General features: G+C 36.0%; 1 protein-coding gene across 2 annotated transcripts in view; it reads right to left on the bottom strand.

Annotated features, from left to right (window-relative positions):
- PLXDC2 (plexin domain containing 2) overlaps window positions 1–20,109 on the bottom strand; it is a 445,479-nt gene that overhangs the window by 102,660 nt on the left and 322,710 nt on the right. For both annotated transcript variants that reach the window (XM_042945054.1, XM_042945053.1), the window contains exons 6-7: window positions 19,604–19,722; window positions 4,684–4,783 (exon numbers count right to left, since the gene is read on the bottom strand). In XM_042945054.1, the coding sequence (XP_042800988.1) occupies window positions 4,684–4,783; window positions 19,604–19,722 (219 nt within the window). The remainder of the gene's footprint in view (window positions 1–4,683; window positions 4,784–19,603; window positions 19,723–20,109) is intronic.

The raw sequence follows: 20,109 nt of genomic DNA, 5'->3' as shown, positions 1-20,109 counted from the left end.
TAAAGCTATTTGACAAGAAATTATGGAAATTACACATGACCTACGAGTACATGACAATGTGAAAACCTTCTGGTAATCAACAGAATATTAAAGCAACAATGAAATATCACGTTCTGCTTATCAAATTTTCAGTTTAAAAAATGAGGACAGTGTCTGGGAGCATCTGGGGAAATGGGATATCTAATAAAATGCTGGGGCGGGGGGAGTAAATTGCTACAACCTTTATAGAAAGCAATCTGTCAAAGTGCATAAAAACCCATTAACAGTCAATGGCTACATATTCGCTTATAAACAATCAGTTGTGTCAAAATTTGAAAACGAAGATGTTCAGCACTGTTTTACTGATAATTAATATGAAAAGCAACAAACATGACAAACTAATGCTCAGACAGGTTACATAAATTATGAAATAAAGGAACTTGTTGCAGCTATTAATGACCACATTTTAGACAGGTATTCAGCAGTGCAGAAAAAAAAATGTGTTATATATATTAAGAGAAAAATAGGTGACAAAAATATTTTAACACAATGCCAATTTTCTTAATGTGCATGTGTCTGCGAGTGTATATACTAAAAACAGAAGTTTGGATGCAGACACGCGGAAACATTGTTATCTCCCTGTGGTAGAATTACGGACCATTTAAATTTTTTTCTGTGCATTCTCTGTAATGTACAGATTTCTCTGAATTAACATGCGCTATGCTTATAATCACAAGTATGTTCTTCCATTTGGGTTTCTGTAATGAACAATCCAAGTCATTGTATGCAGACCTGTGTTTCACATCTGTACCTGTGGAGACTGAAGCCAGCTGATCTCTGTGTTCTTTTTGTTTCTAAAATTCTACAAAATATTTTATGAAAAATAGAAGGTGATGCAGACACACAGGTACACACAGACAGACAGACACAGCAAGACATCAAAAAGCAAACGCTGCTTAGCTAGGAAGAGTGAGTTTCCGAGTGTCAGGTGTTTCCTGATGGGAGTCTCCTGTGGCCCGAGTCTCACAAGCAATTGTTCTGGGTGTGGCATCTTAGCATCAGTGTCTTAAAGTGATAATGTTGATTATGATGAATAAACAATAAATACATGTACAAATACAGTGCTGACTACCTTGTGCCAAATACTGCATGCAACATACCCATTGTATCTTAGGTAGTAAGGTGACCATTTTGTCTGTAAGGGTATAGGAATTAAATAAAATGCTCAAGGCCTCATTATTAGTATTCCCATTAAGGTAACCTTTATACTTTCTGGACTGCTAACTAATTTTATCTTTTATTTTATTTTTTAGAGATAAGGGTTAATTTCACCATGGACTTTTTTTTTTGTTTGTTTGTTTTGTTTTGGAAGGAGCAAAGGAATTTCCTTTGTAACCTCAGAACTATTTCCTAACAATGCCTGAATTCCCTTTGCTACTTTCAACTGTCAGATCACCTGATCCCTTTTGAAAGATAAAGACTAAGGTAATAAACTATGCTTGAAAGTTACATTGAAATCATTTATTATTTGGAAGCCTTCAAAAACTGAGAAACAAGTTTTCTGTTGTTGATATTACCATGAAAGGGTGCGGAGAAATCTTCATGATAAATAACTTAAACTTACCTAACAGCTTTACAAATGCTTTACCAAAACTTGACCAACTGATAAGAATGGTGTAACGACCTCCAAGAATGGTGGTCCCACCGGGAAAAATTATTCTCAAGGTTACAGCTTGCACTCCGATGTTGCCATGAGATTAAGCTGAGGATCTAAGTGCTACATAAACCGTGTAACCAAAATGCTTAAAAGAACAGAAAATTGATCTTATGAGAACAGGGTCCTATATAACGTACCTTGCAATAGAGAAGAAATGAAACCACTCATTACTTATGATAATGATCAGTTTTTCCCTGAAATTCACTCAGGAGAAGAAAAAGGGGGAACAGAGATGAATGATTTAAATTCCCTGTGAGGATGACTCCTAATAGTGAGGGTTGTTAAATAAGAGAGCAGAATTTTGAAATGGATTTAAATGTTTTTCTAAATTCTGATTGCACAAACAGGTAACATACAGATCTCTAGGAATCATCTTATAATTCTCAGGAAAAAGTACTCGTTTTATAGCTTGTATTATGCTAATCTTGGGTCAGCCTAATCTCTGGCATATATGTGTGCTTTTTTTTTCTTTTAGGCTGAGAATGCTATGTGAACATATCTTTCCCTTTATACAGAAGTTCATGTAACAGACATTATTACACATAAATTTGGGAACAGATTTTTAAGGAGACTTAAATTTTTCTGTTCCTGAAAAGATTTTTAAATTCACTTTTATTATTATTATTTTTATTTTTATTTTTGAGAGAGAGGGGGTTGGGGAGGAACAGAGAGAGAGGTAGACAGAAGATCTAAAGCAGGTTCTGTGTTGAAAGAAGACAGCCCAATGCGGGACTCTTAACTCTGGAAACCAACCTTGAGATCATGACCTGAGCCGAGGTCAGACGCTTAACTGACTGAGCCACCCAGGTGCTCCCTTCCCCAAAAGATTTTTAAATAGGACACATCAATTCCAATTTTCTTATCGAAATATGGTCCCATCTACAGGCAGGGACGAGTGGATTAGAAACTCAGAACCTCCATTCTTTCTCAGCTAATATTCTCAGGATGGACCGGTGAGGTCAACAGGAAATGTGAATGTTAGTCCAGCATGCAGCTTGCCTGAGAGACACTTTTCCCTGAACTCGAAGCTTGTGAAATTGTTTCGGATGAATGCTGAGTCTCAACTTTAGACATAATCTGTTCTCAAAATTCATATGAATTTTGCCAATTTATTCAATAAAATTTATATTTGGGAGGAATATTTTTCCTCAAGACATACTGGTTACCCTATTACATTATAGCAAGGGATGCAAAATCGTAATTTGTGAGCCCAAAATTCTACCGTGCCTCAGTTCTGAGACAACACTTGCATATTAAAATGCATTTGTGATTCTTTTTTTCTTTTGTACTTGGGTGAGTCTTTTTGTTAAAACAGTAACATATCAGAACATCAATATGGACCAAGCAGTCTTCTGAGGAAGCTGCAAACAAAATCCTTCTTCAGAAGAAAAGAACCCACAAATAAACTAAAACTGGTGTTTTCTCTTCCTTGTGTAATAACTGGCTCAAGTCACGCTTGATTTAACATCCCTGAAAGAAGGAATGTGAAAACACTCCTCAAACGGGAATCAACTTTGGCTCTCCCACGACATGGCCTCTTATTAAAGAGGATGTCGTTTTTTGTCTACACATGCTAACATATCCTTGCTTTGTTCATTGTACACTTTCCTTTCTGGAAAATCTGCCTTGATTTAACAGTTCCTTCGAATGTTACTTCCCACTAATTTTCCACTAACAAGGAGAAACCGCCATGAAAGACTCAGGTTCTTCAGCAAGCAGAACTCCCACATCTGAATGTCATTCTAAATTGTAGTTGTAAGATAATCCCTATAACGTTTCCAGCCAATCCGCTGCTCTGAAAAATCTAAATAATTTCCACTCCATTTACCTCCTCTGTATTTGAGAGATGATATAATTAAACAGAATTAGTTCAAGGGAAGACCAAATAGCATACGCATGTGATAAATTAAGTCTACCCCTATAGTGGAATATAAGGACTTTGAACCAAACAGGGAAACACATGATCTAATCTTGGTATTTCATGATCACCCCTTGCTTTACATATGCATGTTTAGGACACAAACAAACATCAGTACTAACACACCCAAGCATCCCTCAGGACTCTTCTAGAATAGTGAAGGTTTAAAACACAGAAACTTACAAATGATGGCTATATACGTGATCAGAATTACTACCAGTGGTGGTTTTCTGAATTTCTAATATGATTAATTTCTAATATTCTGAATTTCTAATATGATGAACAGCTGACTAAGTAACATATATGTATTTATTCTACAAATGTAAACTAGACTAGATAAGTAAAAATGATTTAAACAAACTATGTTTCTTCTCTGGTAGGTATAGTCCCACAAAAATTTTTATTTACTTCACTTTGTACTTTTTTCTGTCATCTTCTTTTAGACTATCAAACACTTTTGTATAAACATGATAGACATAAAACGGCGCAAATTGCTCTTTTGTTAGTAAATTTAAGCTACACAAATAAATAAGAGTCATATACCTATCAGTCAAATCATCTATCATTCCTTTATCTTCTTGTTATTAATGATAAAAATAGAGCTGTGTGGGGTGCCTGGGTGGCTCAGTCACTTAAGCTCAGGTCGTGATCTTTGGCTCAGGTCATGATCTCAAGGTTCTTGAGTTCGAGCCCCGCATCTGGCTCTCTGCTGTCAGCATGGAGCCCGTGTCAGATGCTCTCTGCCCCTCCCTGCCTTGTGCTTTCTCTCAAACATAAATAAACATTAAAAAAAAAAATAGATCTGTGCAACCAAGCTAACTATACCAAAGAATCCAAAATTACACACTCTTGGCTTAGCTATTTGATTTCACTTTACCTAAATTATTAGTTGAAGAGTAACAGAGAGACAGCAAATACCAATAAGAGTTATAAACCAAACAATAATCTACAAGCAGCAATCAGCTAAGTGGTTCTGTTGTTCAAACAGTCACATCTGCCTAAACTCAATCTCCTTTAAATTTACCCCCACAGCAGGCTCAGACTTTGCGATTACCCTTCTTCTACATACTGGGAATTTGTTGGATCCTGTGGACAACGACAAATGCATCAGACAGTCCCACTTTCACTGGGTGATTGGTCGAACTTATCTGTGTGACCAAGACGGGAATCTGGAAAAGAAAAAGCAGATTGCTACGTGTTAGATTTGAATTTCATTTCGGAGTGGCGGTGGGGAGCATGATCATCTTGTTTACTGAAGAAAATCAGGTGCTGGAGATGAAGGACCAGGGAGAGTGAGCAGGAAATATTAGAGAAGGAAGACATACAATACCAAAAAATAACATCTGTTTAGCGCTTTTGATGGGCTAACGTGACAAAAGAGCTCCTGGTCCAACAGACAGCTACTTGATGATGAAAGTAAATAGATTTTCTGAGGATCTAACTGGTGCCGAATGCTGAAAACATCACATGTATAGGCACACTGTAAACACATTTAGTGCTGGCTTTCATTTCGGGAATAGACTCTTCCTGTACCATTTGTTTTCCTAAAATACTGTATATTACTTTTCATGGGTTTTTAAAAAAATCCTTGTTTACAAGTGGCCTTATAGATCTAAAACCTAGAGAAGGACAAGTAAGTGCACTGCTAAATATATATTTAACAATATCACTGTTGATTAATAGATAGTGAAACTCGGCAAATGTTAATGGATGTTGAACTATTCTGATTGAAACTTACATGGAAAACTTTATGAATTATGATGGGTCATCTCAAGGTCACATTTCCTAAATTTAAATCTCAGTGGAACCCAAATCTGAATATGACAGCCATTTTTAATATTCACAGTTAAAAAAATTAAAACACATTGAGAATATATTAAGGAGTTACAAATGAGACAAATCCTTGGAGCCAATTTTTCTAGATTTAGAAAACAGTCACTGGAGAGATGATTACTGTGTTTATTACCAGTTTTATAGAAATAAAAATGGGCATGAAACTGTCTGCAATAAATAAAGGGACAAGAAACAACAAGGGGAGGATGGATGTACCGACAAATCTTAAGGTGGCATAAGCAGACTGTGGGCCATCTGCAGGTAATTCATTCAAGAACCTATTAGATCTGACCTTGTCTTATAAACCATAATAACCAGGGTAGCAATGAGAAGGAAGGAGAAAAACTTGGAGAGAAGATACAATAAGGGATGTACTGCTTATTTTTGCCCATGACATCAGGGAATTGTAAAAGGGCTATTTGGTCAAAATTAACCAATTAAAAGAGGAAATTTTAAGTATCTGAAATTTATGGAATTATTTCAAGTAAATGGAAGATGACGTTTTCTCTTTATGTACTAACTCATCCCTTTCTTAAACAATGTTAAGGTATTGCCAATTTTATCTCAGTATGTCCAGTTCTTAACCAGCCTTATGAAGTATTCTGATATCTGGACAACAGAAACAAACAAAGCAAAGCCAACATTTCTGTCCCTAAAGGTTTATTCACTAAATGAAACTCCGACATACTTTATTTAGTGATTAGTAAGCCATACTCAGTATCATATATGTAACTGCTTTTCTTTTAAAATTTTTTTAACGTTTACCTATTTTTAAGAGAGAGAGAGGAGAGCGAGAGTGAGACAGAGAGTGGGAGAGGGGCAGAGAGAGAGGGAGACACAGAATCCACAGCAGGATCCAGGTTCTGAGATGTAAGTGCAGAATCCAACACGGGGCTCAAACCCACAAACCACGATTTCATGAAATGAGCTGAAGTCAGATGCTAAACTGACTGATGCTAAACCGACTGAGCCACCCAGGCACCCCTGTAATTCCTTTTTTAGTGGACTCTATACTATTACCCAGTTTTATATGCCATGTTGAGGTAGAAATGTTAATATAAGTGTCATTTATATTTAAGATGGACACAATTAAAGACAAAAAGACAAAAAATTAGTAAAAACATAGAAAATATTTCCAATTCAAGTTATATTTTGTATGTCCTAACAAAACAAAGTCACAATTGCCAAATAGCATTAGTACACGCCTGATCAGGATTAAGTATGAGAACTTTGCTAACTTGTATTCATCACTTGCTTTCATTCTCCAACATCTGTGACTATAATTTTCCTCTGCAAGGTGAGAACTATTTTACCAGATAATTCTGTGTAAGTGATTGTATTCCTCTTATCCCATACTCAAAGCAAAACTTGAGTTCATAAAGCTCTCAACTGGAAAATCCTATTATATTGCCATGAATATTGTATTTTTATATAAGGTTTATTTTTTAGGTCACACGTTTTGTTTCTGCAGACCTCCTTATCATAGCTTTCCCTTCTTTTTAGATTTTCTATTCCACCTCTTCAATCTTTCTTCCTTATCACCTTCTTCACCTAGGCATCTTTCATTTTGATTTTATTGTCTCTCTCTCTTCCTTTCTCTCCCTTCCTTTATATTTTGTCTCTAAGTCAAACCCTCTCCTCCCGTGCTTTATACCTGTGGTGGACTGATTGTACTAAAGGCCTACATCAATGGCCTCCTTCTTTCCAAACCCTTTGCCTTGTCACTTTTGATCCCCTCCCACTTGGACTCTGGCTCAGTAATATGACAAAGGGAGATGACAGCAAATGTGAAGCAAAAGAGAGGATCGAAAATATATTTGTACATTTCCACCTTCTTTCTTGGCCTCCTGCCACTGCCATGAGAATGTATGCTGTTGCTCTGCTGAAAATATAGGAGAGGCATATGGAGGAAAGTTCCCTTTGCAACAGAGGTCCACTTTGACCAGCTAGCTCCTAGCCAATCCACCAGCTAACAGCTGACACATGAATAAGCCCAGTTGAGATCAAGAGAGTACAAACCAGATCAGTAGCACTGCCAAGCTGATCCATAGGTATCTTGTGAGACATAAGATATGGAGTTAGGTAACTACATTTTCGGGTGATTTGTTACACAGCAATACTAACCAATACATTTTCTATTAGAGATCTAATAGCAGATACAAACTTCTCTGGTGTTTCTACACAAAATGAAGTAGCATTCTTCCTCCTAGATTTCAGGGAATCAGATAAATATCTCTGCACTTCTAGGTACAATTAAACTTGAAAGATTGGAACGTTCCAGTAGAAAGTTCCATTTTCTACATCTTGCTTTCACTCTTCTAGATTTCTTTATTTCCTAGTTTATTCTTTTTCCTCTCGATTCCAAAAAATGAAGACCAATGTGTCTAAGTTACCTAGATTCAGACTCATTTAACCAAAGGAAAATCCATCTGGAACTAAAATGGGTAACCTAACAATGTAGACAGTGTTCTGTCACTGAAAACAATCCTATCATAAATTGGCCAAACCCTTTAGGAAGATAATTGTAGATCACCTGTAAAGACCCTTTCAAACCTCAATTCAATGGTTTCACTCTATTGAATGATCTTGACCTTTCCACGCTTCAACAAGTAAACTGTTAACAAGGGTGAAAAATTGTACCTGTTTGTAAGAGAACTGAGGTAGGCAGAAATCTTTGTCTGCTTCTAAGGGTAACATTTTAACTTGCTGCCGGTTTTCTAGTTATACTTATTCATGGGACAGTGACTTCTGAGGACTAGGTCAGACAAACCACCATTACCATAAATAACTCTACTATAAGTCTTAATATAATGTGGAAATATAAAGCAGAAAATAAATTTCTGAGAATATTACATACTATATAAAAATTCTTTTCTCCAAAAGGCATATATACTCTCCATGCTATTTGATAAGATAGAATAAATTTGCTCAGTTACTAGATATTAATTGAATATATTCTGTGTATTACTGTAGGCACTAGAATCATAGAAAGGAACAGAACAAAGACGCTGCTCTCATAGAGCTTACATTCTAGAGGGCAGGGGCTGATATTAAAAAGTGAACGTAAGAATTAAACTATGCTGAGCGGTGGTGAGTGCTAAGGAGGAAACTGAAGTGTGGCAAAGAGACTAGAAGGGCATGGGGGCTTCCTGAGGAGAAGGAGTCACAGAGAGGTTCTGTGATGAGATGATTTTTCTGTAGTAATGAGCCTGCCATGTGGATATTTGAAGAAAATTCTGAGTACGGGAACCAGTACAGGCAAAGGCTTTGACTAAATGTTTTTGGTGACTTTCAGAATTCAAAGGTTATCACTGGAGCATGAGAAGTAGATAAGATAGTTAAAGGAGATGAGAGGAGGTGGGGGCATGTCAAAGGGAGCACACATTCCCTGCAAGCCATGGCAATGACTCGGAATTTTATTTCATGTTATACAGTGATGGTTTAGAGAGTTTTGAACAGAGGAAAGCTGTTCTTTTACATCTGCAAAAGATCATACTGTGATCTGTTGTGTGGTCAAGACTGAAAGAGGCAAGGGGAGACAGAAAAACTAGTTAGGAAGGTATCACGATTGTCAGGATAAGAGATGGGTGGCATGGACTACACTGGAGTGATATGTGTAGGAGGTAGAAGGGATGGAAAGATGGATTCCAGGTGAATTGTGAAGGCACTGCCATCAAGACATGCCATGGGTGTGAGGAGAGTGGGAGAAATAGGAGAGTCAATGACATCGCCACGGCCTTTGGTCTGAATAGCAGGAAGAAGGGAGTTGAATAGTTCCTTAGGGCCGCCATTTTGTCCACCCGCAGGGAGGTTTTCACACCGCAGGCCATAAGGAGTTGTCTGCCTGTGCAGGTGGCCGCCTGTGCAGCACTGAAGAAAAGTACTGGAATGTCCCGAGATGGACAAAATGAGAAGAGGAAAGTTTGGAAAAGGACAATTTTATGGCCATTCCACTGGCCTCAAGTGCTTTCCTTTAAAATTTTATAGAGTTCATGAATAAAAGCACAGATTTTCTGAAACTATGGTCTTTTATCCTAATTAAATATTAAAGTGAAAATGTACGAGAAGCTTTTAATTCCCTACATTTTCTTAGAAGGCACCCAAGTCTTTTATGAAACAATTACATATCAGGTTTTTAAAAAACTACTTTTGGCAATTGAATTAAATGCTTAATAGTGTAAAAGATTAATGAGGAAAAGATGAACAATTCTAGGCTTTCTCACAGATTCCTTTCAGAAATAGTCTGGCTCTTTCCACCTGATATTGTCATATCCTTTTTACCTCACTTTCTTGGACTGTAATCTTTTTATTTCAAGACATCAAAGGCATGGGGCTGTTCTCCGAAAGGATTGTTCATCCTCTCACTTACTGCAGCCAAAGGAATTGGGCTGCGTCAGCTCTCTGTGAGCAAGTCAGACCAGTCTGCAGGTTTCCATATTAGTATTTAATTAGAGACCATTAAGATGAATCGGGAGTACTGTTAAAAGCCACATTTAACTGGAACTACTTTGCAACAAAGCAATTGTATGTGGTGTGTGTGTGTGTGTGTGTGTGTCTATGTATAAATAAACCATCTAGAATTATAGCTGATATTACACAGAATTAGTTCAAGAAAGGGTGTGTCATATTGTCACAATCATCTATTCCACAGACGACTCTTAATGCACAAAGATACGAAGTCGGAGAAGCCATGGCCAATGAGGATGTCCAAGTATGAGAACTCTAAAAACTTTGCTGTATGGGCAGCTATATTTTTTATTCATTCTACAAATTTACAGTCATTCTCAAAATATTTCCAAAGTTAGTTTCTGGGGTTTTCAGGAAGCCATCCTGAAACAGTACCAATTGTAAACTATAGATGCTTTAAGAAAAAAAAAAAGAAGAAGAAATGTAGCTTCATTATTTTCAAGTGCCTATAATAGTTGCCTTTTTATGACTGAAGCAAAGCTAAATTTTCACTTGGCCTCTGTATGATTTGTACTGAATCATAAATTTTTGAGAATGAGTTTCACAATTACATTCATTCCACAGGATAGTTATAGGAAAGGAACATTAGCACCCGCTAAAATATGCTTCCATTTCAGCTTACACAAGCATTTCTACATTCTTTAGGTGTTTGATTTTTGTTCCATTTTTACAGGACACCAATGAATTTATTATTTAAGTAAGTATAAATTTTTCTACAAGTGAAATAGGGAAGCAATATGAAGTACAGACACAGAAAAGATTTGCAGTCGGCAGACAAAATTAAGGCAGGAAAAAATATCAGGGGCGGGTAAAGGTAGAGCAGAGCACCCTGGTCCTTCAAGGAAGGTTCAGAGGCAAAAGCGGCTCTGTTCCATGCTGTGCTATCATTCTGCAGGACACAGAGGCATAAATGCGACACATACAATGTGAGCTTTTCTGTCTGCCTCTAAAGCAGTTAGGGAGATAACAGCATGCTGTTTGAGTCAGAGGTAATGGAACTTTATTTTCCTCTCTCTTCTGCACTGCAAACCTTGCCAAAACATTCATTTGTTTCCATTATGGACCCAGCTATCTATCTAATAGGCAGCATAGCATCTCAGCAAGGGCTTGATTGTTAAGTGTGGTGTTCCAAAGTATGAATCACATGCCTATCACTGGAGAAGAATTACCCTAAACTCATTTTTGTTCACTTGCTAATCAGCCACATGGTGTCTAGTAGCTTAATATATATACATTAAAAAAAAAAAAATCCAAAGCTTACTAGTTTACCCGTTCTCACCTGCATTCAACCTTCAGCTTCCTACCTCATCATCCTTAAATATCAGATCTGGCTTCTGTGTTACTCGCAGTAGGGTATCCAATTATAAAAAGCCATACTTTCTTTTATTACTATTAAAACAACACGAAGTCCTGGGTATTAGTGTTTAGTTGTCTGAAAACTGCATTTGAATAGAAAGGCTTTCCATTAAAGTTGACAATATAAAAATCCATTTGCTTTCCTGAATATTGTTAGCATTTTGCACAATTATTTTAATCCTGTTTTAGCTTACAGTTACTGAACTCTTTCCATATGCCAGGTATTGAGAGATAAAGTTGATGGCATGAAAACAAAGGAAAGTCACACGCTAAAGATACATTCTTAACATCCCTCCATTCCCCGTCTCCACTATCACACCCTATAGAAAATCTGGAAGGAGACAGCATAAGATAGTTCCTATATTAAAATAGGGGTTTCAGACTTAATCTCTACATAAACTGGCACCAGCCTAGGGTAAGAAAGAAGAAATTGCTGTGGGAGGGAACTGGAGGGAACATACCCTGAGTACATTTCCCAGCCAATTGTTGCTGTGTGGAAATGTAGGGCAAATGAGCTAGGGCTTCCAATTTCTCAAGGGGTGATACAAATCTATATTTTTATTTAAAATCCTCTGATATCTAAATGTTGACAACATATCCATTTTATATACACACACACACACACACACACACACACACCGCTGTGACCTGTGATTTAAAGACTGCCCCTTACTGAACTGACAAGTAGAATTGGAGCTTCCTATAAAATAAGACAATGAGGCAGATGCCTGCCTGTAGAAGGCTGTGAGACTGGGCTCAAGACAATAAGACTATAGTGAGGCCTTTATCTGGGACTACAGCTAGACAAGGGAGCTTGCATACACATGGCCTGGCAATCAAACACTAGGGGAAAAGGGTGGGGATTGGGAAACTCCTTGGGTTTGGAAAGACATGTAGGTTGCACAGACCTTTTACCTCAGGGAGGGACAAGAGAGCTCTTTGGTCTTGAAGCACCGAGCAGGGAGTCGGGCTGATATGGGCAAGATCAACATCTCAGTGACATCTCAGGGGTGGAAAGGAAGAAGGACTTTGAGGAGAAAGCACACCCAGAAAGATCAAATACGTTGCCCAAGGACAATACAACAGCTAGGGGCAGGGCCGGCATTAGAACAAGTTTCTGTTTCTAAAATTACTTCCTCTAGATAGATCCTTCTACCTTGCTACTTGATTGATTGATTGATTGATTCTTACCCACAGCATTTGTTATAGAAACATTATAAAGGGAAAGCGGGTCAGTCTGTCATCTTCTCACACTGTGAAAAGTAAAAAGAAACTAAAACATCAGGAAGTTTTATGTGTGATATAACTAAACCATCCAATACATCCACAAATGCAAATGAGGTAGATCCTAAATAAAGGCATGCTGATACAATTTTACATTTCATGTATTTAAAATACAGGATAATGCTATAATGTAAAATCATCTGTGTCTCCATTTTTTCATATCATTTCTTGAGAGTTATAATCAGCATTTTATGTCACCTGGGTTTTCTTAATCTCGTATCATAAATTTATTAAATAGATTTTATTTAAATAAAAAACATAAGTATATGAATATATAATGTGCATGTATAGATGTCATACATATATGTATGTGTATATATATATACACACACATATATATTTTTCTACAGGGAGAACTATAAAGTTTTTTGGATGCAATATATTATATAAACACATGTCCAACATTCTCACACACAGAGCAATAGTCATAAAGGCAAATTACTTCATATCAAAGGTAAATGTTTCACTGCTCAGTTCTTATGGCTTTCTCTTACTCTCTTGAATTATTTTTTTCCATAAATTCCACAAGCTCAGCAATTGTTCATCTTTTAATACTTTCGGGATGATTATCATGAATGAAGAATCATTACAGTTCAAATAAGAGAAAGAGTCTTGAAGGAAATTTTAAGAATGCATTAAGGGTGCCATTTAAACCTATACCAAATAGGCAATGCTGATTTATTAGCTATGCCTTCTTCCATGGAAACAGTGGATGTTACACTAAGGTACATTAAGTTTAAATACTTAAATGGTGAAACAGATTAGAAAGTGATTTTACTTAATAAACAATAGAGTTCTTCTATACTGACCTCCTCTAAAATTTGCTGAGGAGGTAGTAAGGTATTGAACCAAGAAAATGGATAGAATAGGTGGACGTGTAAGTAGGGTATGCATTCTCTGTGATTTCCCCACCACCTTATAGAAGGATTATATGACTTTCTTTTTAATTGTGTTGTCTGAAATTGATGACTACCCTCTTCCTCTCATGAGCTAAATAACTGAATTTGCAAAAGACACAGGAAGAACCATGTCCTTCCCTAGTTTGTATCTAAAATAACAGCACATTCAAAATACAATAGGAGAAATAATGTAATAAATTCAAAATACAAAAGAGAAACACAAGTCAAAGGAAATGCAACTTCTAAATTTTGATGATATACTAGGAAAGAGAGCATCAGGACTGTAAGATATCTGATTTCAAATCCCTAATGTTTTTGGAACAAAATCTTCTTTATGAATAGGTAAGTTCCTTGGTACATTATCCATGATCCCAGATTTTAGGTCTACATCTACTATAATGAAACAAACAACGATCACTATTCAATAGTAACTAAAATAACATAAAGGGGAGCCTGGGTGGCTCAGTCGGTTAAGCGTCCGACTCTAGATTCCGGCTCAGGTCGTGATCTCATGGTTCATGAGATGCAGCCGTGTGTCAGGCTGTATGCTGACATGACAGAGCCTGCTTGGGATTCTCTCTCTCCCTTTCTCTGCCCCTCCTCCACTCAGGTGCACACGCTCTGTCTCTTGTTTATTTTATGAATAAATAAACATTTAAAAATATAAAAATAACATAAAGAATATGGGTTCTAGGTCACAGCTGGTTATTGACAGAATAGGAAATAGGAATGTGATTTTCCAAATTCTGTTTGTCTAAGAAAGGGTGCATGTTTTATTTTTATTATTTTTTACCTAGGTACAACCTCTTTTCGTTAAAAAAAATTAACAAAATAAATAGGATAATGCTATGGAAACGCGACCCATTCTTACCTGTGCTCTCAAGGGGGCAGAGCTACAGTATAATACTGACCAGCCAGGAAAGATCATAGAGAATATCAAAGTGAGTGAAGCAGTTCAGGCATTTCTTGAAAAGGAAGTTTGGAGGGAGGCAGTAGGGGTCAGTGATTAGGAATACAGGTTCTGGAGTCATATCCAGATGACTTTGGGTAAATCTTTGTTTCAAAATTTTGGGACAGTTATTGAATGTCTCTGGGTGTTTTAGGTTCCCTTTCTATAAATGATAAAAGCAACTACCTCTTGTTTTTTGTGAGAATTGTATGAGATAAATGGTAAACACTTAGGTCTCTGCTTGGCATATATGAAGAGCTCAATAAATGTTAGATTTTATCAAATTAGGGGATTGTTGTTAAAAGTGAATGGGATTTCTGGTTACGGCAGACAAACTGGTACGAGACCATTTCTCTTACTGAGATCAAGCAGGAAAGATAAATAACATATGGAAAGCACCCGTTGAAGGCATCAGGTGGCCATCAAAGAGCAAGACTTGAAAAGCCAAGATTCCAGAGAGAGGAAATCACAGAAGTGAATGCAATACCACTTTCCTGTCAAGGCATTTGGTAATTTACAAGCAAGATTCAGACACTGAGAAACTGAACACAACTTCAGACGAACCGTGAGATCATGACCTGAGCCGAAGTCGGAGGCTCAACTGACTGAGCCACCCAGGCACCCCCGAAGGACTACTTTCTAAAAGTAAGTGCTAACCCAAAATTTAACAGTCTTTACAAGAACTAATGCTCAACTTTGAAAGAGCTTAGCCCTGACAGTATTAAAGTAATATGTTTGGTATTAAGGAGGGCACTTGTGTTGAACACTGCATATTATATGTATGTGATGAATCACTCAATTCTATTCTTGAAATAAATATTACACTATATGTTAATTAACTAGAATTAAATAAAAATTTGGAAAAATTAAAAATGTTTGCCAATTAAAAAAAAATAATCTGTTCCATCCTACCTGTCAAACAAAAAATGTAAACCCTCTCTGGAGGAAGAAAACAACGTCCACAACCTCCATCTATTCCTTTAGTAGTTTGTAAACAATGCCCAACATTCAATCAAAAATTATCTAGCGTAAAAGGAGACACAGCCGAATAGACACAAAAGAAGACATCCAGATGGCTGACAGACACATGAAAAAATGCTCAACATCACTCATCATGATGGAACTACAAATCAAAACCACGATGAGATACCACCTCACACCTGTCAGAATGGCTAACATTAACAACTCAGGCAACAACAGATGTTGGCAAGGATACAGGGAAAGAAGATCTCTTTTGCACTGCTGGTGGGAATGCAAACTGGTGCAGCCACTCTGGAAAACAGTATGGAGGTTCTTCAGAAAGTTAAAAATACAGCTACCCTATGACCCAGCAATTGCACTACTAGGTATTTATCCAAGGGATACAGGTGTGCGATTTCAAACATTGGGGAACACGTACCCCAATGTTTATAGCAACACTATCGACAATGGCCAAAGTATGGAAAGAGCCCAAATATCCACTGAAGGATGAATGGATAAAGATGAAAAGGTACACACATACAATGGAGTATTGCTCAGCAATCAAAAAGAATGAAATCTTGCTATTTGCAACTACGTGGACGGAACTAGAGGGTATAAAATGCTAAGTGAAATTAGAGAAAGACAAATATCATATGACGTCACTCAGGCGTATGAGGAATTTAAGATACAAAACAGATGAACATAAGGAAAGGGAAACAAAAATAATATAAAAACAGGGAGGAGGACAAAACATAAAAGACTCTTAAATATAGAGAACAAACAAAGGGTTGCTGGGGGGGTTGTGGGAGGGGGGAATCGTGGTTGCACTATATGCTAATTAACTTGGACGTAAATTAAAAATAAATAAATTAATTAACACAAAAAAAAGCCATGACCAATGAATGAAAATCTAGAGGAAAAGAAAAAAAAATACAGCTGATAGAAAGAGACCCAGAGGCAATCTAGATATTAGTTATCAGCCATGAACTTTAAAGGAACTGTTATTAATATATTAAGTCAGTAGATGAGAAGATGGTTAATTTTATCAGGTAATTAAATCTATGCACAAGAAACAAATGGATACTGTGAAATTGGAAAATGCATTCATAAAGGGAACAGTTGGTAATCTGACAGGAAATTAAGAAAAAGTATGTTTTTTGTGATTTGGCTTCATCCTAAGTAAACTATTTCTTTGAAGTTAACTACAATAAACAGCTGCGTAACAATAACTTAAAACAGAATTTTAAATCTTTGGTTCCAGAATACAGAGTGACAATCAGGAGAGATAACTTACTTCTTTAAATGAATCCATGCTGCCATGACTTCTCTCACTAGTATGGCTAAGAGAACATTGGGACTGTGGTGAAGGACCATCAAATGCCACGAGCAAATCTGTGTTCACTCTGATTTTAAACATCAGTAGTACTTCCCTATCTCAATCATATTACAAGCAAGATTAGTATAAGTGCAAATATATGTTCTCATTTATTGACCATTATTGATCTGGTTTGCACATGAAAAATTATGCTGTTGGAAAAATGACCACACATGGGACATGAGAGTTGAAAGTCATCTGAGTGGTTAGGATGGGCAGTTGATACATTAACAATTAACACAGGAAACATCATTAGCTACTGACATAAATCACTTGATGGAAATAAAGATGAAATTTGCATCAGTAAGTTTACTTGATGCATTACTGATTTTACTCTACGATTTAAACAAGTCCTCTATTGGTAGTTTCTGCATAAATCAGATTTTTTTCTTCTCATTCACACAAAATGAAATGAAATGAGTAACATAAAATAAAATAAAACAAAGTTGGCCTTAGCCAGTTAGTAGCAACTATTACAGAAAGAATTGTGTTTTACTTCCCTATCTATAATGTTGATTCTGCAAGTTTAAGCTGGACAGGAACACAAAATTATACTCTTATTATGTCTTTACGATTTTGTTAGCTCTATACCTTAACTCAGAATACTTCTAACTTTGTGAGATTGTGATTGTGTCATCTGTTGGAGTCAGAAAAAAAGATTCTTAAACACCAAACATTAACCAATATTTTTAAAAAACAAATGAGAAATAGACATGTGAATTGCTACGCATAATGTCCTTGAGAAAGAAAAAAATTGTGGAGGTATTTTGAGATTACCAAATTAGAGCCTTTAGTCCTGAATTTGTCCTTAACTAATTCTGTGCCCACAAGAATGCCATTTAACTTTTCCGACTCAGTCTGCTTAGCTATAAAATAAAGATAATTGTGTATGATCTAATTGCACAATTAAGTCACACATATTTATTATTACTTTCATGTGCCAGTGCCTTTATGAATATTAAGAATATAGGACATTGTTGAGGAATTGAAAACTATACTATATGTGAAAACATTTTGTCAAGGGTAATACATTATGCAAACAACTATCTTATGCTATTGTGATTGTAAATGTTTTTCTAGAAGTGTCAGGAGCATCTAGCTTTCCCTCAAATGCAAGGGAACCCTTACTGTGGCAAATTTTACAAATAGAAATTTGCATCAACAAAATGAAATTCATGGCAATTATCAGAAAAAAAAAAGGTAGAATATGAAATAGAAAACTGCTTTCTAACCAGGACAGAGAAAGGGCAAGGCAAATAATAAAGTAATGACTTCTTTAGAACTCTGAGTTCAGAAGGACTAATGTTCAGTAGGATAATAGTCTGGGAATATAAAGAAAGCGTTAAAATTGCCTACTGGCATAATGTCACCCATGACAAAACAGGAAAACCATAGTGGAAAATTCTTCTTTGGTTAAAATAAAGAAAATTAAAAAATATTTTAAGAATACCAAACCCCCTACAAAGAAGGAATAGGGAAAATGAACTGCTACTCTGCTAGGTGAGACACCCATGGAGAAAATGTAAATAAAGATGACAATTTTGATAACAAAGACCAGAGACAGAGACCACAGTACAAACACAAACCTCTGCTTCAAAAATGCCTACAGTTAGTGAGATTTAAGACCCTAGACTTACGGACTCTGCATCTTTCCAGAAAACTTCCCACCATTGGTTAGAATAGTTGAAAACTAACATTCCATAATGTCACTATGCAGTTACAGGATTACACTAGATTACACTATAGATACACCATATATATATATATATATATATAATATATATATATATATTCATATTATATATGAATGATAGACTATGATATCAAAACATAGCTCTGGATAAAGAAGCACCAAGCAGACCAGATCCTATATTATATTCCACATGGAAGAATTCTTCAAAGGAGTGGAAATATTTAAAACGATTATAAGATTTTCAAAGGTTGACTTATGTCATTAAAATATAACTGTCCCTCACTTTATAGAAAAGATGCATTTCACATAAGATACTGAGTCTGTGTTATTATGAATATCCATTAACCCACGGGCTAATAATTGTCCATCATCAATTCACATTGTCAAAATCCCTCTCACGTCTAGTGACTACCTAAAATATCGCACAACTGTTCCTGGAATTTTATTCTTGTATTCTTTGTTTTCTTCCCTAAAAGTTTAGGATGTCTATTAGTCTTTAATTATACTGTCAACAGAGTTCTTAAAACTTAACATACTATAATTCTAATTTAGACATTCTGTAAATTTAAGGCTATAATTTAATACATTTCCATTCTTTACTTTGTTAATTTGGTAAAATGAAGCAAACCGTAAGTTTGAGTTCCATTATTCTTTCTGTCACTTAGACCTCTAATTAATTTTTCCTCTCAGGGTGAAATAAATACTGGCCAAAGGAATTATGGGTCCTGATTGCTTTCAGTACTGGGGCATTGAGCCACACAAGCTTTCATGTATACTAATACTTTTGGAATTAGAACCAAAATATGTCACAGAAATAGACAAAGGAAAAACAAACAAAAAAATAAATATAAATAATCAGATTTAGATGAGAAATCCTTCCAAGTTGGAAATTTTTTTTCTTAGAGATATTTCATTATAATACCACTAGGATATAATTGTTTCATAATTTTATGCAACTCATTGATCATAATGTCAGGATATAAAATAAAACCCAAAGAATTAACAATCAGTGCAACCTAGTATATTAAAAATTTTTTTGTATGAAGTAAAACAAACCAACACATGAGAAAATGATTTGAGGTTCATGACTGTAAAATGTCCCTTTCTTAACACTTGGAGAAAAAGATAGAGGTCAAGATTAAGGGGAAAGGAAATCATCAATATATTACTTACTTCTTTATATCCAAAGATGATGCGTCCATCCATGAGGAGGGTTGCCTGGAATGTGAAGCTTCCCAGGTTGTAGTTATCCTGGAGATGTACGTGGTCCCACTGGACAACAAGTGCTGTGCCTATCAACCCCATCGAAACAGAAGAAACACATTGATAAAAATATACCAATGAATTTGGGTGAGAGACTTCACAAAACCATGCATATAGTCTTCAAATCTAGTAGTTGTGTTACTTGAATTTTATACGGTTAATTGGAATTCTTTATTGAAATTGTATTTGAGATATTTTTAAACAATTGAGTATTCTCTAAATATTCAGTAAAATCTAATCTCATACTGAGGTTAATATTGAGCCCAGTATGAGGGAATTTTGCCTTAGGAAGTCCATTAATGTTAATGGGTACTGTCTGCTTAAATTTCTATGAGCCACTTTCAAAATGCAGCCCAAGTGGATTGAATGCACTTCAAATATATTTGACAAATGCTAGGAAAAAAACCGAACACATT

The sequence above is a fragment of the Panthera leo genome, chromosome B4 (genome assembly GCF_018350215.1).
Source record: "Panthera leo isolate Ple1 chromosome B4, P.leo_Ple1_pat1.1, whole genome shotgun sequence".
Lineage (NCBI taxonomy): Eukaryota > Metazoa > Chordata > Mammalia > Carnivora > Felidae > Panthera > Panthera leo.
The sequence above is the reverse complement of the archived record's forward strand: the minus strand, read 5'-3'. Positions and strand labels throughout refer to the sequence as shown.